Source organism: Falco punctatus, assembly GCF_963210335.1.
Source record: "Falco punctatus genome assembly, chromosome: 2".
Taxonomy (NCBI): domain Eukaryota; kingdom Metazoa; phylum Chordata; class Aves; order Falconiformes; family Falconidae; genus Falco; species Falco punctatus.
This window is the reverse complement of record NC_137581.1, coordinates 70,479,390-70,494,396: the sequence shown is the minus strand read 5'-3', so window position 1 is coordinate 70,494,396 and position 15,007 is coordinate 70,479,390. Positions and strand designations below refer to the sequence as shown.

Genomic DNA, 15,007 nt, shown 5'->3' with positions numbered 1-15,007 from the left:
CTAGTCAACAGATACATTTGTGCAAAGCAAAAATGTTTAACCCTGATGCTTCCACGCAAACAAACTTTACAACACGTGCACCTCTATACATCCTCTAGAACAGGGGTCCTCAAACTTTGTATACAGGGGGTCGGCACGCAGATGAAGTGGCAGGCAGTCATCTGCGGCTGCTTGGTTCCCTCCCCCAACCCCTGGCGGGGGGTGGGTCTGTAAATACCCCCTTTGAGGACCCTGGGGGGCCGTATCCGGCCCGCAGGCCGTAGTTTGAGGGCCCCTGCTCTAGAATGTGACTCATGGCACATACACCAACCAACTGGGCAGTAACCAAGTAGCTGGTCCCTCTCAGACATCCCAAAAGTACATGGACTATTGTGCAATTGCTTAGCAACTACTTATCACAAATCCACACTTATATAAAACTTCCCAAAGGTGTCACTTACTTAACCTCTTGGGATTTCTGGTCATGCAGTAACCTGGTCAGTAACAGGATGCCTGTGCAGCTGCATCCACCCATCCAGGGCTAACAGCCTCTGCATCTGTAGGATTTCTGCCCACACAAGATTTCCATGAAGGAAAAGTCGTCATGTCCAGGAAAACCTACGTGTATGGATCTCAAACCTTCTCCCAGAATCATCACATTATATGCTCATACACTGTCGAACATTCAGGGCTCAGATTTTGAGAGTTAAAACGCTGTATGTTCTCAGACAGATTAACTCAGCTGTAGTCCAATGTGGCAATGAAACAAAGCACACAGGAAAGTAGAACTATGACACAGAATGAAAAGCAACCATCCAGTTCTGACAACCTGAAAGCTTCCAAATACTTTAACATGACTTCTTTCTACTACAGAATTGTCAATAACTCTGAGTTTCTGTACATGTAAACCAAGACACTCTTAATTTAAACCATTCCTTTCCCTCCTCTCAGAAACCAACAAAACATACACACACAAGCCAGGAACTACAGCAAGAAAAGCTAGCTTCCTAAATTAAAATTACATTAGTAATGGTAGATCCACAGCCAAACATTTAGTGTTTTGATACATTAGAAGAAAATTAATCTATCAAAAGATAATTGGTCAGAAGAGTGCTACCATCTCACAACTGACACTATTCTAAGAGCTAAAACTTTTAAAAATTCTTCTTAGCCTGGGCACAAAATACAAGCCATTGCAGAAGTTCAAAAATTTTTTCCACATAGGCTAGTGGTTGAGGTTGCTGATGCTCCTTGTTTCTTTGTGCCTTGACAACTGTGTTGAACAAGCTCTGTTTCTAAGAACATATTCCTTCTAACTTGTCTTCCTTGCAAACAACTCGAGATCAAAGCTTCACCGTGCTCCCACATTGCTGCAAATTAACAACCACCTTGTAAGTCAAATGTGATCCCATCACATTTGTTTTATTCAAATCTCTCCCCAACAGGACTTCTACAGTTTGTCTCTAGGGGCTGTGCAACTATGTACGAGGGCTGTTTATTTGCACAACTACTTTACTAGTAATTTGTAATGGAAAAAAGATTTAGTTCAGCCCATCTCTGAACTGTCTGAGGAAACGTAAATGTTCGTGGCCTTGATAAGTAAGACCATGATGTATCTGCGGCCTACAACAGCAGCATTTATGCTTGATAAGCATAGGAAACTTTTATATTCTTTTTGAGCATAAGACAAAAAAAGTATATACTGCCACTAGCAAAAATAGGATTTCTGTTGTTTATTGTTAGATAGATGGGTGGCACATCTGTGGGAAGCATCCACAAGGACAGACAGAAAGCTCTGTGTCAACCAAGGAGGTAACTGGAAAAGCAGCTGGAAGCACAACTCTAAAATACTTTAGAGTAATTGCTTTGTAGGCAGAGACTAGCTGGAATAAAGCCTTGCACTGTGAGCAAAGAAATCACTTTGTATTCACTTTCTGCCATGTTCAGGAAAACAAAACATAGTGCATTATCAACAAAACTAAATTACAGACTTACCAATGTCTCATCTTAAAAAGCAGCAACTTACAGGATTCTAATCCTAAAGGTTGTATCAGTAATGGAAAAACCTTTTTTGTTACCCAGGCAAGTAAAGTCATGATTACACAGCAGGAATTCAGCTACAGAGTAAGGTACCACTAAACTGCAAGGGTGGGTGTGGGGTGGGTTGGAGGGTGTTTAAAAAAACCCACAAAACAAAATCACACTTGAAAAATAAAGCAAATAACTTTTTGAGATTCTTCTAACACAGTATTTTTATGGTTCCCAGCTATAGAAAGAGCTGTGGACATTAACAATAAATGGTTAAGTGAAACTACTGAAATACAAGCAAACATTTAATGTATTTTAAGGATCAAATTTTATGATAATAAAGGGAAACTTTCACGTATCTCATGCAAACATCAATATTCTTTAGTAATGAGAAGCACTGGCACGTCACTGTTGGCACAAGAAGAGATAAATTTGGCAAAGGTCAAGAATACCTAGACAAACTTAAGTTAGAAGAGACCTCTGGGCGTCGTGTAGTCCAACCCCCTACTCAACACTAATTTCAGCAAGATAACTAGTTCAAAGTTAGATCATTCCTGCCAGCTGTAGGTCTTCCCTATCTAAGACTTATTTTTGGAGTGTCACATTGACTTTAAAAAACACTGTAACTCTCTCTTTCTGTGCTAGCCCAAATCTCTACTGGTACCAAACATGGTATTGGTGTCTTCTACTTGTCATCATCCCTCCCAATGATCTACTCTAGAATGTATCTATACTTCCCATTACAAAAACTTTTTCCACTACCTTACCTTGTTCTCCCTTTCAATTTCAGTCCCTTATATCCTGCTATTCACTATGGCCACAAACAATCTATTTTATGTTCCCCCCTCTCAAGAACTTTAAAAATATTTGAAAAATATCCTCCTGTCTTCTCTCACACCTTTCCTTTAAGCTAAAGAATGTCAGGACACTGATTCTTCCCTTACAGTATAGATTTCCTAGATCTTTGATCACTTATTGCTCCTTTGGACCCCATCTAACGGATCTGTTTTCTTTGCAACACACCATCCAGAAGCAGACCAGTATCAAGCAGATCAGAAAGATTTCCTGTGTCTTGTTGCTGTAGTAGACTTCATACTTCTTTACTTCCTTAACACCTCTTTTCTGTTTAGCTTTCATTTTCATCAATAATGTGACAACTCCCACTTAGCCTATAATTTACAGTAAACTGCCATTCCTAAGTAGAACCCTAACACCAAATTTCTTCCCCGTTCTTTATGTATACATCTGTTTTTCTTCTGCTTTACCGCACCTCATGTTTTGTTTGGGGCACTTTCACTTACCTTCAGCCCTCCACTCCTCCCTTCCTGACTAGGCCTCCAATTTGCATAAGTTATTTTAAACTTCAGTCTCTCTGCCTACCTTCCCTGCTCCTCCCAGACTGGTGATGCTTGAGATTTATAAGAAACCTCTTCCTCTCATCGCCCAGATTCACTACAGAAAATATCAACCACCAGCAAACTCAGTCACTGTTAAAAATACAGCCATATACCTATAGTTAAACTACTCTAGAAATACAGTTACTAGCAAGAAGAGAAATACACATTGACTTACAATCAATTGCAAAGGTTTCTTAGTAGATACATAGCTTACAGTGGGGTATAACCAGCTGCATCAGACGCAACTTTCTCTCCTGTGTTGGCTGAACTACTCACATGACAGTCCCTCCAGGAGAACAGCAACCAGCATTCTGGAGGAGTCATGCAAGCATAGAAGACTCGGGCTGACATAGCATTAAGAGAAGCCACACTGAGCAAAAGCATTGCCTTTCCACAACTCTGACAAATGGACTACAATCAAAAGCAGTATCTCAACATGTTGGCTGAGACTGGTCACATTAAACTTTCTGCTAGCAATCAAGTTTTGGAATCTCACAAACTGTCAAGCTAACCTAGCTAGCAGGTCACAAAAATAGCAAAGGGACAACACAGTGTTGCAAAAGCTCCTTTAGTTGCTATCTTTTCCACTGCAGCTCACCAAAATCAGCGGTACCAGAGAAGTTCTGCTGCAACAGGCACAAGACAGACACAAAGATACTGCATATCTAAACACTGCCCACATGACCGGCTAGGATATTTATCTCTTCTGCTCAACTCACCTGGGAAGGGCAGCACATTCACTACCTGCACAAGACTCTCAGTAACCATTCCAAACCAACATTCCTGTCTGGCTTTAATGAAATTCAACTCCTATTTTTAATATCAGTAAGCTATACACTAATTTGTCAGTTTTGGAAACCAAACTTGAAAGTCTATTTTAGATAAAGACCAGAGTAACGTTCATGTGCTGGTGTTAAAAAAAATGTCCCATTTCCTTTAATTTCAGCTCCTGAAACGTTTGCAACAGAATTTCCAAAGGAAACCAACACTTCCTCACCTATTTAACAGAAAAGACAAGACAAACTCTCTTTTCCAAACCGGAATAAACTGTTACATGCACTTTCTAATTTAGCATCCCATCTCATCCCTTCCTGCCCCTGCCTCCACTCTTCACAGTTTGTAGTCCACTTAACTTTTTTGGTTGGTTCATCCAATTCACACCAGTGGGAATTCAGCACAAAACTCCGAAAACTAGAACATGCAGCCAGAAGACTTTAATCGGCATTTACGTGAATAACAGCTTCTCTTTGGATCAAAGCACAACTAAGGTGGGTTATGATTGCAAAATACTAACATGTATCTCTCAAATCTCTGATCTATTTTTAAAGAGAATATCTGCATAACCACTGCCGGGGAGGGGGGAAGTTGGGGGAGGAGGGACATACATACGTCTGTCTATCCATCTCCTGTCCTCCTTGCCCTGTTTTCTCCATAGTTCTGTAGGATTATTCTTCCTCCAGGAATCTAATAACCCTTGTTCTCACTCTAAAATTTTCCACCATTGGCCAAGACTTTTTTTTTTAGTTTCAGTTAGGTTTTCCTATGCTTGTTGTTAAATTTAAATACTTTTCAGCACTGACAATTATTGTGGCAACTCTGATGAAAATAGCCAGAGGAGAAACAAAACAGTTTTATTATACAGCCCAGGTCATTTTCTCGCCAAATGAAAGAAAGCATCATGCTTAAAACAAAACTTTCTCCAGCCATCATTACTTCAGTGTGAGTGAATATTCAGCAAACTAAGAAGGCTCATTATATATCTCAAAAGTAAAAGTCCTCTTAGACAACTTCTCGTGTGAATTTAAGTCTATGTACCAAAATAAGCCATCCTCATGCAGCAAGCAGACCCCTACAGTAACGACAACACCCTTGGATGAACTGAGAAACAGAAGCTTTTTCAACCAATTCTGCATCGTTAAAGAAGATTGTTTTACATGGGAAAAAGACGACATATACTACTAGTGTCAGATTGCTATGAAAATTACAATTTAGACAATCCTGAAGGGTTAATTTGCATCAGATTTTCTCAATACATATTCCATACATGTCCTCACCACTTCAAGTAGCCACATGCCTTCTAAAAGGGATGCAAGACACTGCCAACTACTGTCTTCCACCAAGAACAAAGAACACATGCTTTAAAGAAAAAAGTGTGCTGCTTTTTTAAAAAAAAATAAAATCAAAGGTAACAGGATCAGAGTAGGACTTCAGCATGGGAAGCAAAGTGATAAGGTTGATGAATGCTTTGTTGATGAATTTCGTCTTTCCGCACCTGCCCTAGTTCAGCAATCTACTATCTTCCTTCCCAACTTCCATGCTGGTGACAGGCATCAGGAAGTTTTTTGACCCAAGAAAAGGAGGTTCCTGAGCATTATGGAGCATAACGTTCTTCCTGGAACATTACATACTCTGACCACTTGTTACATTAAAGATCAAAGTGTCAAGACTACACTCTCTATATAGTGTTACAATAGCTTTGACAATTTCTGTGACGGGTGTAATAGGTACACAGTACTGTTGCGTACTGATTAGATCCTCTTAAGAGCAGTACCTTTAGGATAAAAACACCACTGCATTTCTGCAGCTCACAAATGAGGTGGTGAAGACCTGTGACCCTGAGCTGGTCAGTAATACCAGAAAGCATAATTCAGTCAGAAGAGATGGTGCTAAGCATGAAGTTATCACTTGCAAAACAGCTCTGTCTTAGGAGGATTCAAGGACATCTTACACTGAACTAACTGTGAAGTGACTGCAGATCCTTTAAAAGCGGTCCTTCTATGCACTAAAGCAATCAGCATTTTGGTAAGACTTCATTTCCAACAACTACTTCTTTTGTACTAACCATAGCGCATTTTAACTCCTAAAAAGTAGTCTTGCAACTCTTTACAGCTCCTGTGGGATTCATGGACCTTCCCAGGTGTATTCACGGCTTGCACTGCTTCCTTACAACTCCAGTGCTTTTAAACATTGCATGGGGTCCAGAAAGCAACAAAGATCCTAGCCTAATTGTTAATACTCTTTCCAACAATGAGAGGTATTTCAGTCAACCTTCTTCAAACACAGTCAACTTAAAAAGCAAACCCACATAATTGGCTATTTCATCCAAACAGCAGTATCTGCCCTGTGAAAGGTTATTTACGCAATCAGATCACTAGGCAAGCTAAAAACCATACTGTTTCCAATGTTGGAACTTCAGAGTATTTCCTTCAGCTCCTGACAACTTCTCAGCATACCCTTAAAGTTTGTAAAGCACTGTTCTCCAGAGATGAATTGTTGTACTTTAAACTGGTACCAAAGTCTGTACCACTTTGAAGCATCTAAATGCTATCCTGCAGAGACTGGGATTACGTATATTTATTAAAGGAAGACATGATCTGTAAAAATAGCACATAATCCCAGTCTTCCTGCTATTCCACAAATGATTCTGCATTTTAAGTGGCAATTATCCAAGATTTCACTTTTTCAAAATTAATCACTTGAAGACAGGGTTAGGGTTGTTAGAAACAAGGCACTGTGCTTCTGCTTTTAAAGAGCAAAATTTGTTTTAGCTCTCACTGAGAAGCTAGCAATCTGGAGGTTTACTTTGTCTTTTTAAAAATGTACATAATATTTTCTTTCCAAGTGCAGATTTACTTTGCCATCCAAAGGCTGAAAAATACCTACAGGAATCTACTGCATGCCATATAAACGTAATGAACAAAAAAAGATGATCAGAGTATGTGACACCCCATAGCCTTTCAGTGAACAAGAACAGCAAGCACTGTATTTGCTTCTAATTAAGCCACTCACAAATTTGTAATGAAATTGTTCTACATTAATTAAGATACAATTCTGTAAGGCTTACTAAATAAACATAAAATTGTATCAAGCTAGAAAAAAATATCTTAATAAATATATATCATCAGTTTCTGAACATTTTCCACTGGTGCAGAAATGTCTCTGATAACATGGTACTAAATTAACTCAAAACTGGTTTGGTCTTGGACTACTTGTGCAAATTAATAAAATGCTAAACATAAGTTAAAAAGGAAAATAAAATTTAAAAAACAATATTCTGTGTATAAATTTGTCTTGAAGCAACACCTTAAGAGCAAGTTATCTAGACTACAGTTTCATAACTGTGATTTACAATTAATTAGAACATTACTGATGTCTTGTTACACTGACTTCTATTTAACAAATTACCATCTTAATGCTCAATAGCAAGATCTGGAAGAAGATAAATGTAGAACTTTGATACCAACATCAGGGAAGTATTGATTCTAAGCGTTCAGATGGGAAAAAATAGTATAAAAAAAACAGAGCAGTCTGATCAACACAAGCTTAAATTGTCACCAAGTGCCATATATACTAGTACTCTCCAAACAGCAGGTTTTTGATAATTTCTTTTAATGGAGACTTTTCTTTGTGTTACACTTTTACAACAGAGAACAAGATTTATAAATCGTATGTCAAGTAAGAAAGAAAAAAAAAAAAAACATAACAAGTATTTCATAGTATATATCTTTACTGAAGTGAAAGCTGAATTCTTACGCTGTCTTCAGCAATAAACGAATCAGTAATATAAAATGTGACTAGAGAATGTGGTATTAGTCAAAATTAAGAGAATACTACTTATAGCACTATTCAGATACCCTTTTCTTACCACTCTTTGGCATGTCTACACTATTGTTGTCCAAGTAAAAGACTGATATATTAGCACAACCTTGATAACCTGAGATTTTCCCTCCTGCTTACATTCAGAAGGCTAGCCTACCGACCAACTGCTACAGATCACACCTACAAGTAACCAGCTGGAAAAAAACCCAACAAATTCACTATGCCACAGAACTCATTTGTTTCTTTTATACTTAGGAAAGGGTTTACAAGTTGCCGTGCTACAACAGACAGTATTCCTGGAAAACCTCAGCTTTCTCTTGCTGGACCTGAGGCCCAACTGACAGTAAGTGTCAGCAGAACAAAGCATGTAGCAATCTCACTTAAGACAGAATATGTTTTTTAAAATTACTTGATCTTTGAAGGACATAGACAAATATTTTTCAAAAGATTAGATGTTTATAAAGAAAAAAACAAACCCAAACCCCTTTATTCTTCTAGAAACCATTGCTGAACAAGTTTATTTGCTGCACTGAAGGACAAAACCAAAACATCTCACTCGCAGTAAAAAGTCTTGACCCTCAGAAAAAACCTAAATTTTCCAAGGTTCAGAGAGTGCAATAAGATCAAAGATATATTAAAAAAGTCTATTACGCACAGCAGTTACTTGATTATTTCATGAGATCGCTCACATTATTATAATAGATGTGTTTCCCATTACCTTGTCAATTTGCTCATATTATTTTATTTCTTACATCATACTCTGAAATATTTTGCATTTCATTCAAAGACAGCAAGAAAAGTCTTTCAACAATGTTGATTGGCAGTTTGCCACTGCCATCACTGAATCATCAGAGAAGACAGAAAACAGCACCAAAAATAACATTCTCCAGCCGGGTCCATTGGCCATATGTTATGTGGTGGGGGAGGGGGGGGGAACAAGAGAACATATGTTTTTCCAACAACCATAAACCAGGAAAAAAACCCCGCAACTATTCAGCCTTGACAAACCCCTTCCTCCAACAGCAGCACTTGTTTTTCTTCAGGTACATTTTTTTTTCTTTTTAAATCAGGATCACTCCAAGTTAATTTTACTCAATCCACTAGCAGGTGTTTATTCCTCACCAAGGCAATATTTTCTGGAGCACAGCTAGTCAACAAACAATTTACAGATTGCTAACATGCAGCAGCAGTGCATAGCCACACAGCTATGTGAAGGTCAATTTGGTTTTGGAGCCTTTGACTTACCTTTCCCATTTTGCCACGCAGTATACCAGGACAAACTGAGGAAAGTAGTGATGAAAACTAACACGGTGGCCACAGTTCCATTTCGGAGCCTCATCTCATTTCAGCATCACACTTGTTTATGTTCTATCAGCGATGAGGACCTATCTGTTGGGCTTGCTGCAATGAAGTCAGCTGAAGTCCACCACCAGCCGTTGTCCAATAGTGACACAAAATATAGCTCTCACATATCAAAGGTATCATAAATCAATCCATTCCAAACTGTTGTAAGCTTTCTTACAGTTCTCATAAATTAAGCTTCTCTTTGTTCTTCTACTCCTGTTTAAAGGCAACAAAAATTTAACAAGTTATGCCAAAAATATTTAGAAGAGTCCCCCATGTACCAAAATACAGTAAAGAAATACTACTACATGCTTGTTACTGGGGCTTACATGCACCTCCCTCGCATTGCCTCAGCCCAGAGAACAGAACTTGCTAGAGTAATTCATCGTTTTTCCGTTAGAACTGCTAGTATCTGGAGAAGCTCCATTTCACATTAATTTGGTCGTTAAAAGACAAACATACACATCACCAACATCACAATTTTATCGAACTAAAGGCAAGATCACGTGTCACCTGGCAGTTGATGAACTGATACAAGAGTTGTTTCCAGGAAGCCGGCACCTCAAGACCCTGCTCTTAAGTGCTCACTTCCACGAAACCCTCTGAAATCAGCAATGCCTAATGTAACTGCAGCAGCAGAACCACCCTCAGCAAACTGAGAGACTGGAGCTTTAGAAAGCATTTACAAACCTACATCACTCATCTTTCTCTGTCTGCTCAGTGCAAGACTATTTGATCCATCCACAACACTTTTTTTTTTTCTAGCTTAGCTGCAGCTAAAGCACAAACTACAGCCACACACGCAGAGACTGCTCAATTATCAACTGGCAACAACCCAAAAGCCCCACAAAATGCCATGATATGACCGTATCACTCCTCTTTCTCCACCACACAGACACAAGGACAAAACACAGAAATTGCCTACAGTTCAGTTTTATCCCAGAGGAAGGTTCCATATCCTGGGATTAGAAAATCCTCAACTGGCCAAACACAGCCAGCATCTAACCACATTGTCCTAACTCATCAAGACAAAGAGAATAGAGAAATTAATTAACCGACTTTCAAAGATGAGGGGGAGGGCAGATTTGTTTTTAAAGAACTAAATCATCCTTTAAGTAGTTCAAACATTAATATTTAACATTCTTTTAAGGTACTGCCAGTTTTTCCCCACTATAAACTATATCTGATACAAGTATGCTACCCAGCAATAAATAACTTGCTCTGAATTTTCCTTGGAAGCAATCTCTATCACTCTCTTGCCTGTGTGCATCTAGAACAACAGGAAAAAAATACTTTATATTATTATTATTACAGTACCAAGAGTTTCCAGTCAACTCTGAACTACACTTCCCAAGCTTGTATTGCAGCACGCACTACCTTTACCAAAGAGTTTGCAAAACAGGACATAACCTAACAGGCATGGTTAACAAATGCACGGAAGAGAACAACAGAGCTGTGGAACAACATGCTCTTGCGTTCAAATCTTGGTCACAACATCCAGGTTACAGAAAGTGTTTACCTTTGGACCACAATTACCTCACATATAATGCTAGTTACGTGCTTTGTTTTGAGGAACTTTATGCACAGATAGGTTTGTAGCTTTAAACATTAACTCCGAAATCACAGGGTACATATAAGGAAAGGAACAAATGCAAAAACAAAGTAGATTGTAAAATTCAGTAAGAAACAAAACAATGAGCAGGAATAGAAAGAACTGTGAAAGCCTTATGATACCAGGAACCTGAATTCAACATAACGAAAGATAAAGACAACTGAGAGACCTATAAAAAGCTAACATGGAGAGCATCACGCAACAGGAAATATCAACACCAGCACTTTGAACAGGAGAGGCACATAATAAAAGCCAGGAGGGCTGGCAACAGCAATTCGTTGAGATGATAAAAGTCTGGGTGAACTTCAATAGCAAAAGTGACTAGGATACTGATAAGGTCAATGACACTACCAGTTTAACATGGCTGAAGTGTCTCTGAAGTAAGGATGCCTAAACTGTAATCTACCTTTACTTTAGCAGCAGTCAGACCTCTCCGGAGCAGCTCAGGTGTGCACAAAGGACCAGGCTACAAACTAGATGGATTATCCCTGTGGGGGCAACAGACAGCTGGTCCAACATACAAACAAGAGACAGCAACCAGGAGAGTAAAAATATCATCGGATAATGCAAGGAAAGTAAACCACCTGCCTTGCCAGAAAATGTGGGCATCATTTTTATATTTGCTGCAATAAAAAAATCAAGATCAGGGCTCCTCACTGTGCTATTTGAATCAACAAAAATTACAGTCTGTTTGGTTTTGTACAGAAAACAAAACCCAAAAAAATAAAAAAATGGTAGCAACATGATTCAATCAACAGTAAGTATGCAAAAAAATCGTGTCAAATTAATAATTATCATGGTTCCGAGTTGGCTGGTTCTGCTTTTATACTTCTCTTCTGATGTTGTAACCACTTCTCTCAGCATAGGCATCAGCTCAGCCGTACTTATATGTTTATTCAAGTACTTCCCTGAATCAAACTGCATAGATCAAGGCCATGCGTGAACCAGAAGCGCTCCAGCTTTTAAAAATGCATGTAGTTAAACCAGCAGAAACCCATGTGTACGTGCACATAAATTATTTCACCCCCAGGTAGTCACTTTTCAGGTTTGTTCAATAATTTACAACACAAACTAAACAAATCTAACTGAGGGGTAATCCCATTGGAGCCGACGTTATGACAGGGTATATAACTAGACAGATGATACCTATGAAATTTTCTAGCACTGAACCCTTCCAACACTGCAGTCCGATGGGAATGACCCTGCGAGAGGCGGAGGGCCACGGGTGCCGGAGGCACCTGGCCCCTCGCAGGTGCCGAGCACCACGCTACTGCATCACGCCTTAAATAAACCAAGAAGTTTCTGTATGTATCCAGACACTGCCAAAATACAGACAATGCACACTTCCAACTGCAAACCCGACACAACGCAGCGCCCCTGGAAAGGCTCTTCTTGAGCACAGCTGCCGAAGGGCTGGAGGCTGCGGGATGCGGGCAGGATTCGGAGGGGATGAGCCCGCACCCCATCCCGCCGGGAGGTGCAGGGGCACCTGCGGCGGCGGCAGCGCTGCATTGACGAGGCGGGTCCCTAAGGCGCGGCAGAACGGTTCGCTATGAAAGGACAAGCAGCAGGAAAAGGAGCGGGAGAGGCGCCGGACAGGGGCTTTTCCACCTTATTTCCATTGAAAACCCTCAGCAAGCCCCGCGGGGCGCGGGGGGGGGGGCGGCCGCCCGCGCCGCGAACCGTCACCCGCCGCCGTTAACGGCCGTTTCACCTCAGGCGCGCTGGCGCCCCGCCGTTTCGCGGCCGAGTCCCCTCAAGCCCGGGGCAGGCGGGCTCCGCTGCCTCCGCGGAAACCGCCCCGAGTTAGCTGGGACCTTCCCCGCTGTCTCTCCGCCCCGGTCGCGGCTATTTAGTCCGGGAAGCGAAAAACCCAGGCGGGGAGCTGGGCACCGGGCGCCGCCAGCCCTGCCGGGCGGCAGAGGGCGAGAGCTGACAGAGATGGAGGGGAGGGACAGCGCCGGTCCGGGGAGCTGCGCGGCGCCCGGTGCACCGGAGCGGGGTTGCGGGGGAAGGCAGGGGGACGGGAAACTGCAAACTCCGCCGAACCCCCCTCGGGCTACCGGCACGCAGGGGGAAGGAAAGAGGAAGGTTGGGAAAGAGGTGTCTCCGCCGGGCGCCCCAGCCGCAGGAGGAGAGGGAGCAGCACCGCTCTGCCCCGGACCCCAGCGCCGCCCTCCACACGCCCCACGGGCACCCCCCGGCGCAGGGCGAAGGGATGGGGTGGCAGCAAGTCCTGCGAAGGAGCCGCCAGCGCTCCCCACGCCACCGCCGCCACCACGCAGGTGCCTGTGAGCGCAGAAGGGTGCATGTATGCAGATGGGGAGCAGGACAGCCCCCAGCCGCCCGCCCGCCCGCCCTCCCTTCCTCCGGCGACACCGCAGAGACCCGCGGCGCTGAGAGGGGAAGCGCGTCCGCCGCACACCCACTCCGGAGGCTGCGGGCAGGCGTCCGGCCCCAGCCCCCTAAAAAGCCGAACCGGCTGCAGCTGCGCCGCCACCCAGCCGCCGGGTCCGAAGGCGGCAGCAGGGGCCCGGGGCGCGCAGGGGGAGCGGGACCCGCTGACCGCCGGCGCCATCCTCACCTGTGCGCGGCGCTCCGGCAGGGGGAGCCGCGGGGCGCGGGCGGCGGGCGCGGCGGTCGGCGACTGTGTCGGCTCGCGCCGGGGCTCCCACTCCCCTCACCCGCCCCCCGCCCTTCCCTCGTCAGCGACGCACCCGACTCGCGCAACCGCCCCCCGCCCCGAGCGCCATGGAACCGCACGGAGCTGCGCCCCGCCCACCGGCGCGGAAACCCCGCCCACCAGCCAGGCGCCGTCCCCGTAGACAACCAATGGGTGCCGCGCCGGAGAGCGCCACTCATTGGCTGGCTGGCCCGTCGCTCTCTTGGCCGCGGCTATAAATAGCTCGGTCTCGCGAGGCCTCCTTGAGTAGCTGTGATGGGAGGCGAGGTGGGAACGGGCCAGGTGGTGCGTGGCGCGTCCCCTTCTTAGGCTGTGCTTTTTGGGGGTTATCGTCCTGGAGGGGTCCTAAGAAAGGTTTATCTGTCCCAGAACTTGGTTACTTGTCACTCCATGGTCAGCTGCAGGAGGTCTGGCTTAGCTCTCCCTGGCCACTAAAGGGTGGAGCTCAGGGCCTGCTGCAGTGAGGGTGTATCTGTACTCCTGAAAGGAAGTTGAGGTCAGCAGAAGATTTTTCAAAATGCCTCTTCAGTGCCAAGCAAATCACATGTTTTGGTACCCTGTGTAATGTGCTTGTTCACCAGCGTTAAGAAGTTGCAGTCATGAATTTTACTGTTGGGTTTGTGTGGTGGTAATCGTCTGCTAGAGCTTGTATCGAGAACTTTTTGAATTCTGGAGCAGCTTGTTGCTTCACACCAGTTAAATGAACCTTCTGTCCTTTGTATGGTTCACAAGTGTGGTTCTGCGGAGGGTGTTTGTGCTGTGATGGTATGTGTGCTGCCCACGAGGCTGTTGAACAGGTACAGTTTCAGAGGTGTGAAAATGAGCTCACTTTCCCCCAGAGGACTGTTACTGCTGCATTTTGCAACCTGTGAAAGAATGTCAGTGGCAGCTTTACTCTATGGGTTCATTATTTGGAGTTGTGACGTATCTGTTCTGGAAGTAATCCCCTATCTTCAGTGGTTTGTTTCATGTGTTCCAAGGGATTTCATGCATGTTTTAGGGTCTGAAAGTACCTGTTAAAATCAAATAGTACCTTCAGCTTAGAGTAGTATCCTATCTACCTCGCAAGAGCCGTACTCTAACTGGGTAGCAGTGTTAGTCCTTTTGATTGACTCAATGGCTTCCCATTGTATTTTTTTCCTCATCTTCTACCTAATCTATAGCATACATTTTTATACTCTGTTAAGGCTCTTATGCTAGATAGTGGCATAGTTCCCCACTTGAAATTCAGAAACTGGGGGGGGGGGGGGGGGGGGAATCTTACTAGTTATTCTGTCTGAAGAGTGACGTTTAACAAGTCTCCATAGATTATTTTAACTGATGCTTAAACATCACAGTATTTTTACACGTGGGTACCTGCACAGC

The 15,007-nt window shown here is 43.2% G+C and overlaps 1 protein-coding gene and 1 long non-coding RNA gene across 7 annotated transcripts in view; one reads left to right on the top strand and one right to left on the bottom strand.

Moving 5' to 3' along the window:
* MGAT4A (alpha-1,3-mannosyl-glycoprotein 4-beta-N-acetylglucosaminyltransferase A) overlaps positions 1–13,739 on the bottom strand; it is an 83,096-nt gene extending 69,357 nt beyond the window's left edge. The window contains exons 1-2 of one of the 6 annotated variants that reach the window (XM_080377319.1): positions 13,544–13,739; positions 9,249–9,563 (exon numbers count right to left, since the gene is read on the bottom strand). In XM_080377319.1, coding sequence (XP_080233445.1) covers positions 9,249–9,342 — 94 coding nt within the window. In that variant the 5' untranslated portion in view covers positions 9,343–9,563; positions 13,544–13,739. The other 5 variants (XM_080377321.1, XM_080377320.1, XM_080377323.1 and 2 more) reach the window with 5 other exon arrangements.
* LOC308059664 overlaps positions 1–15,007 on the top strand; it is a 253,715-nt gene that overhangs the window by 64,250 nt on the left and 174,458 nt on the right. The gene's annotated exons all lie outside the window — the stretch shown is intronic.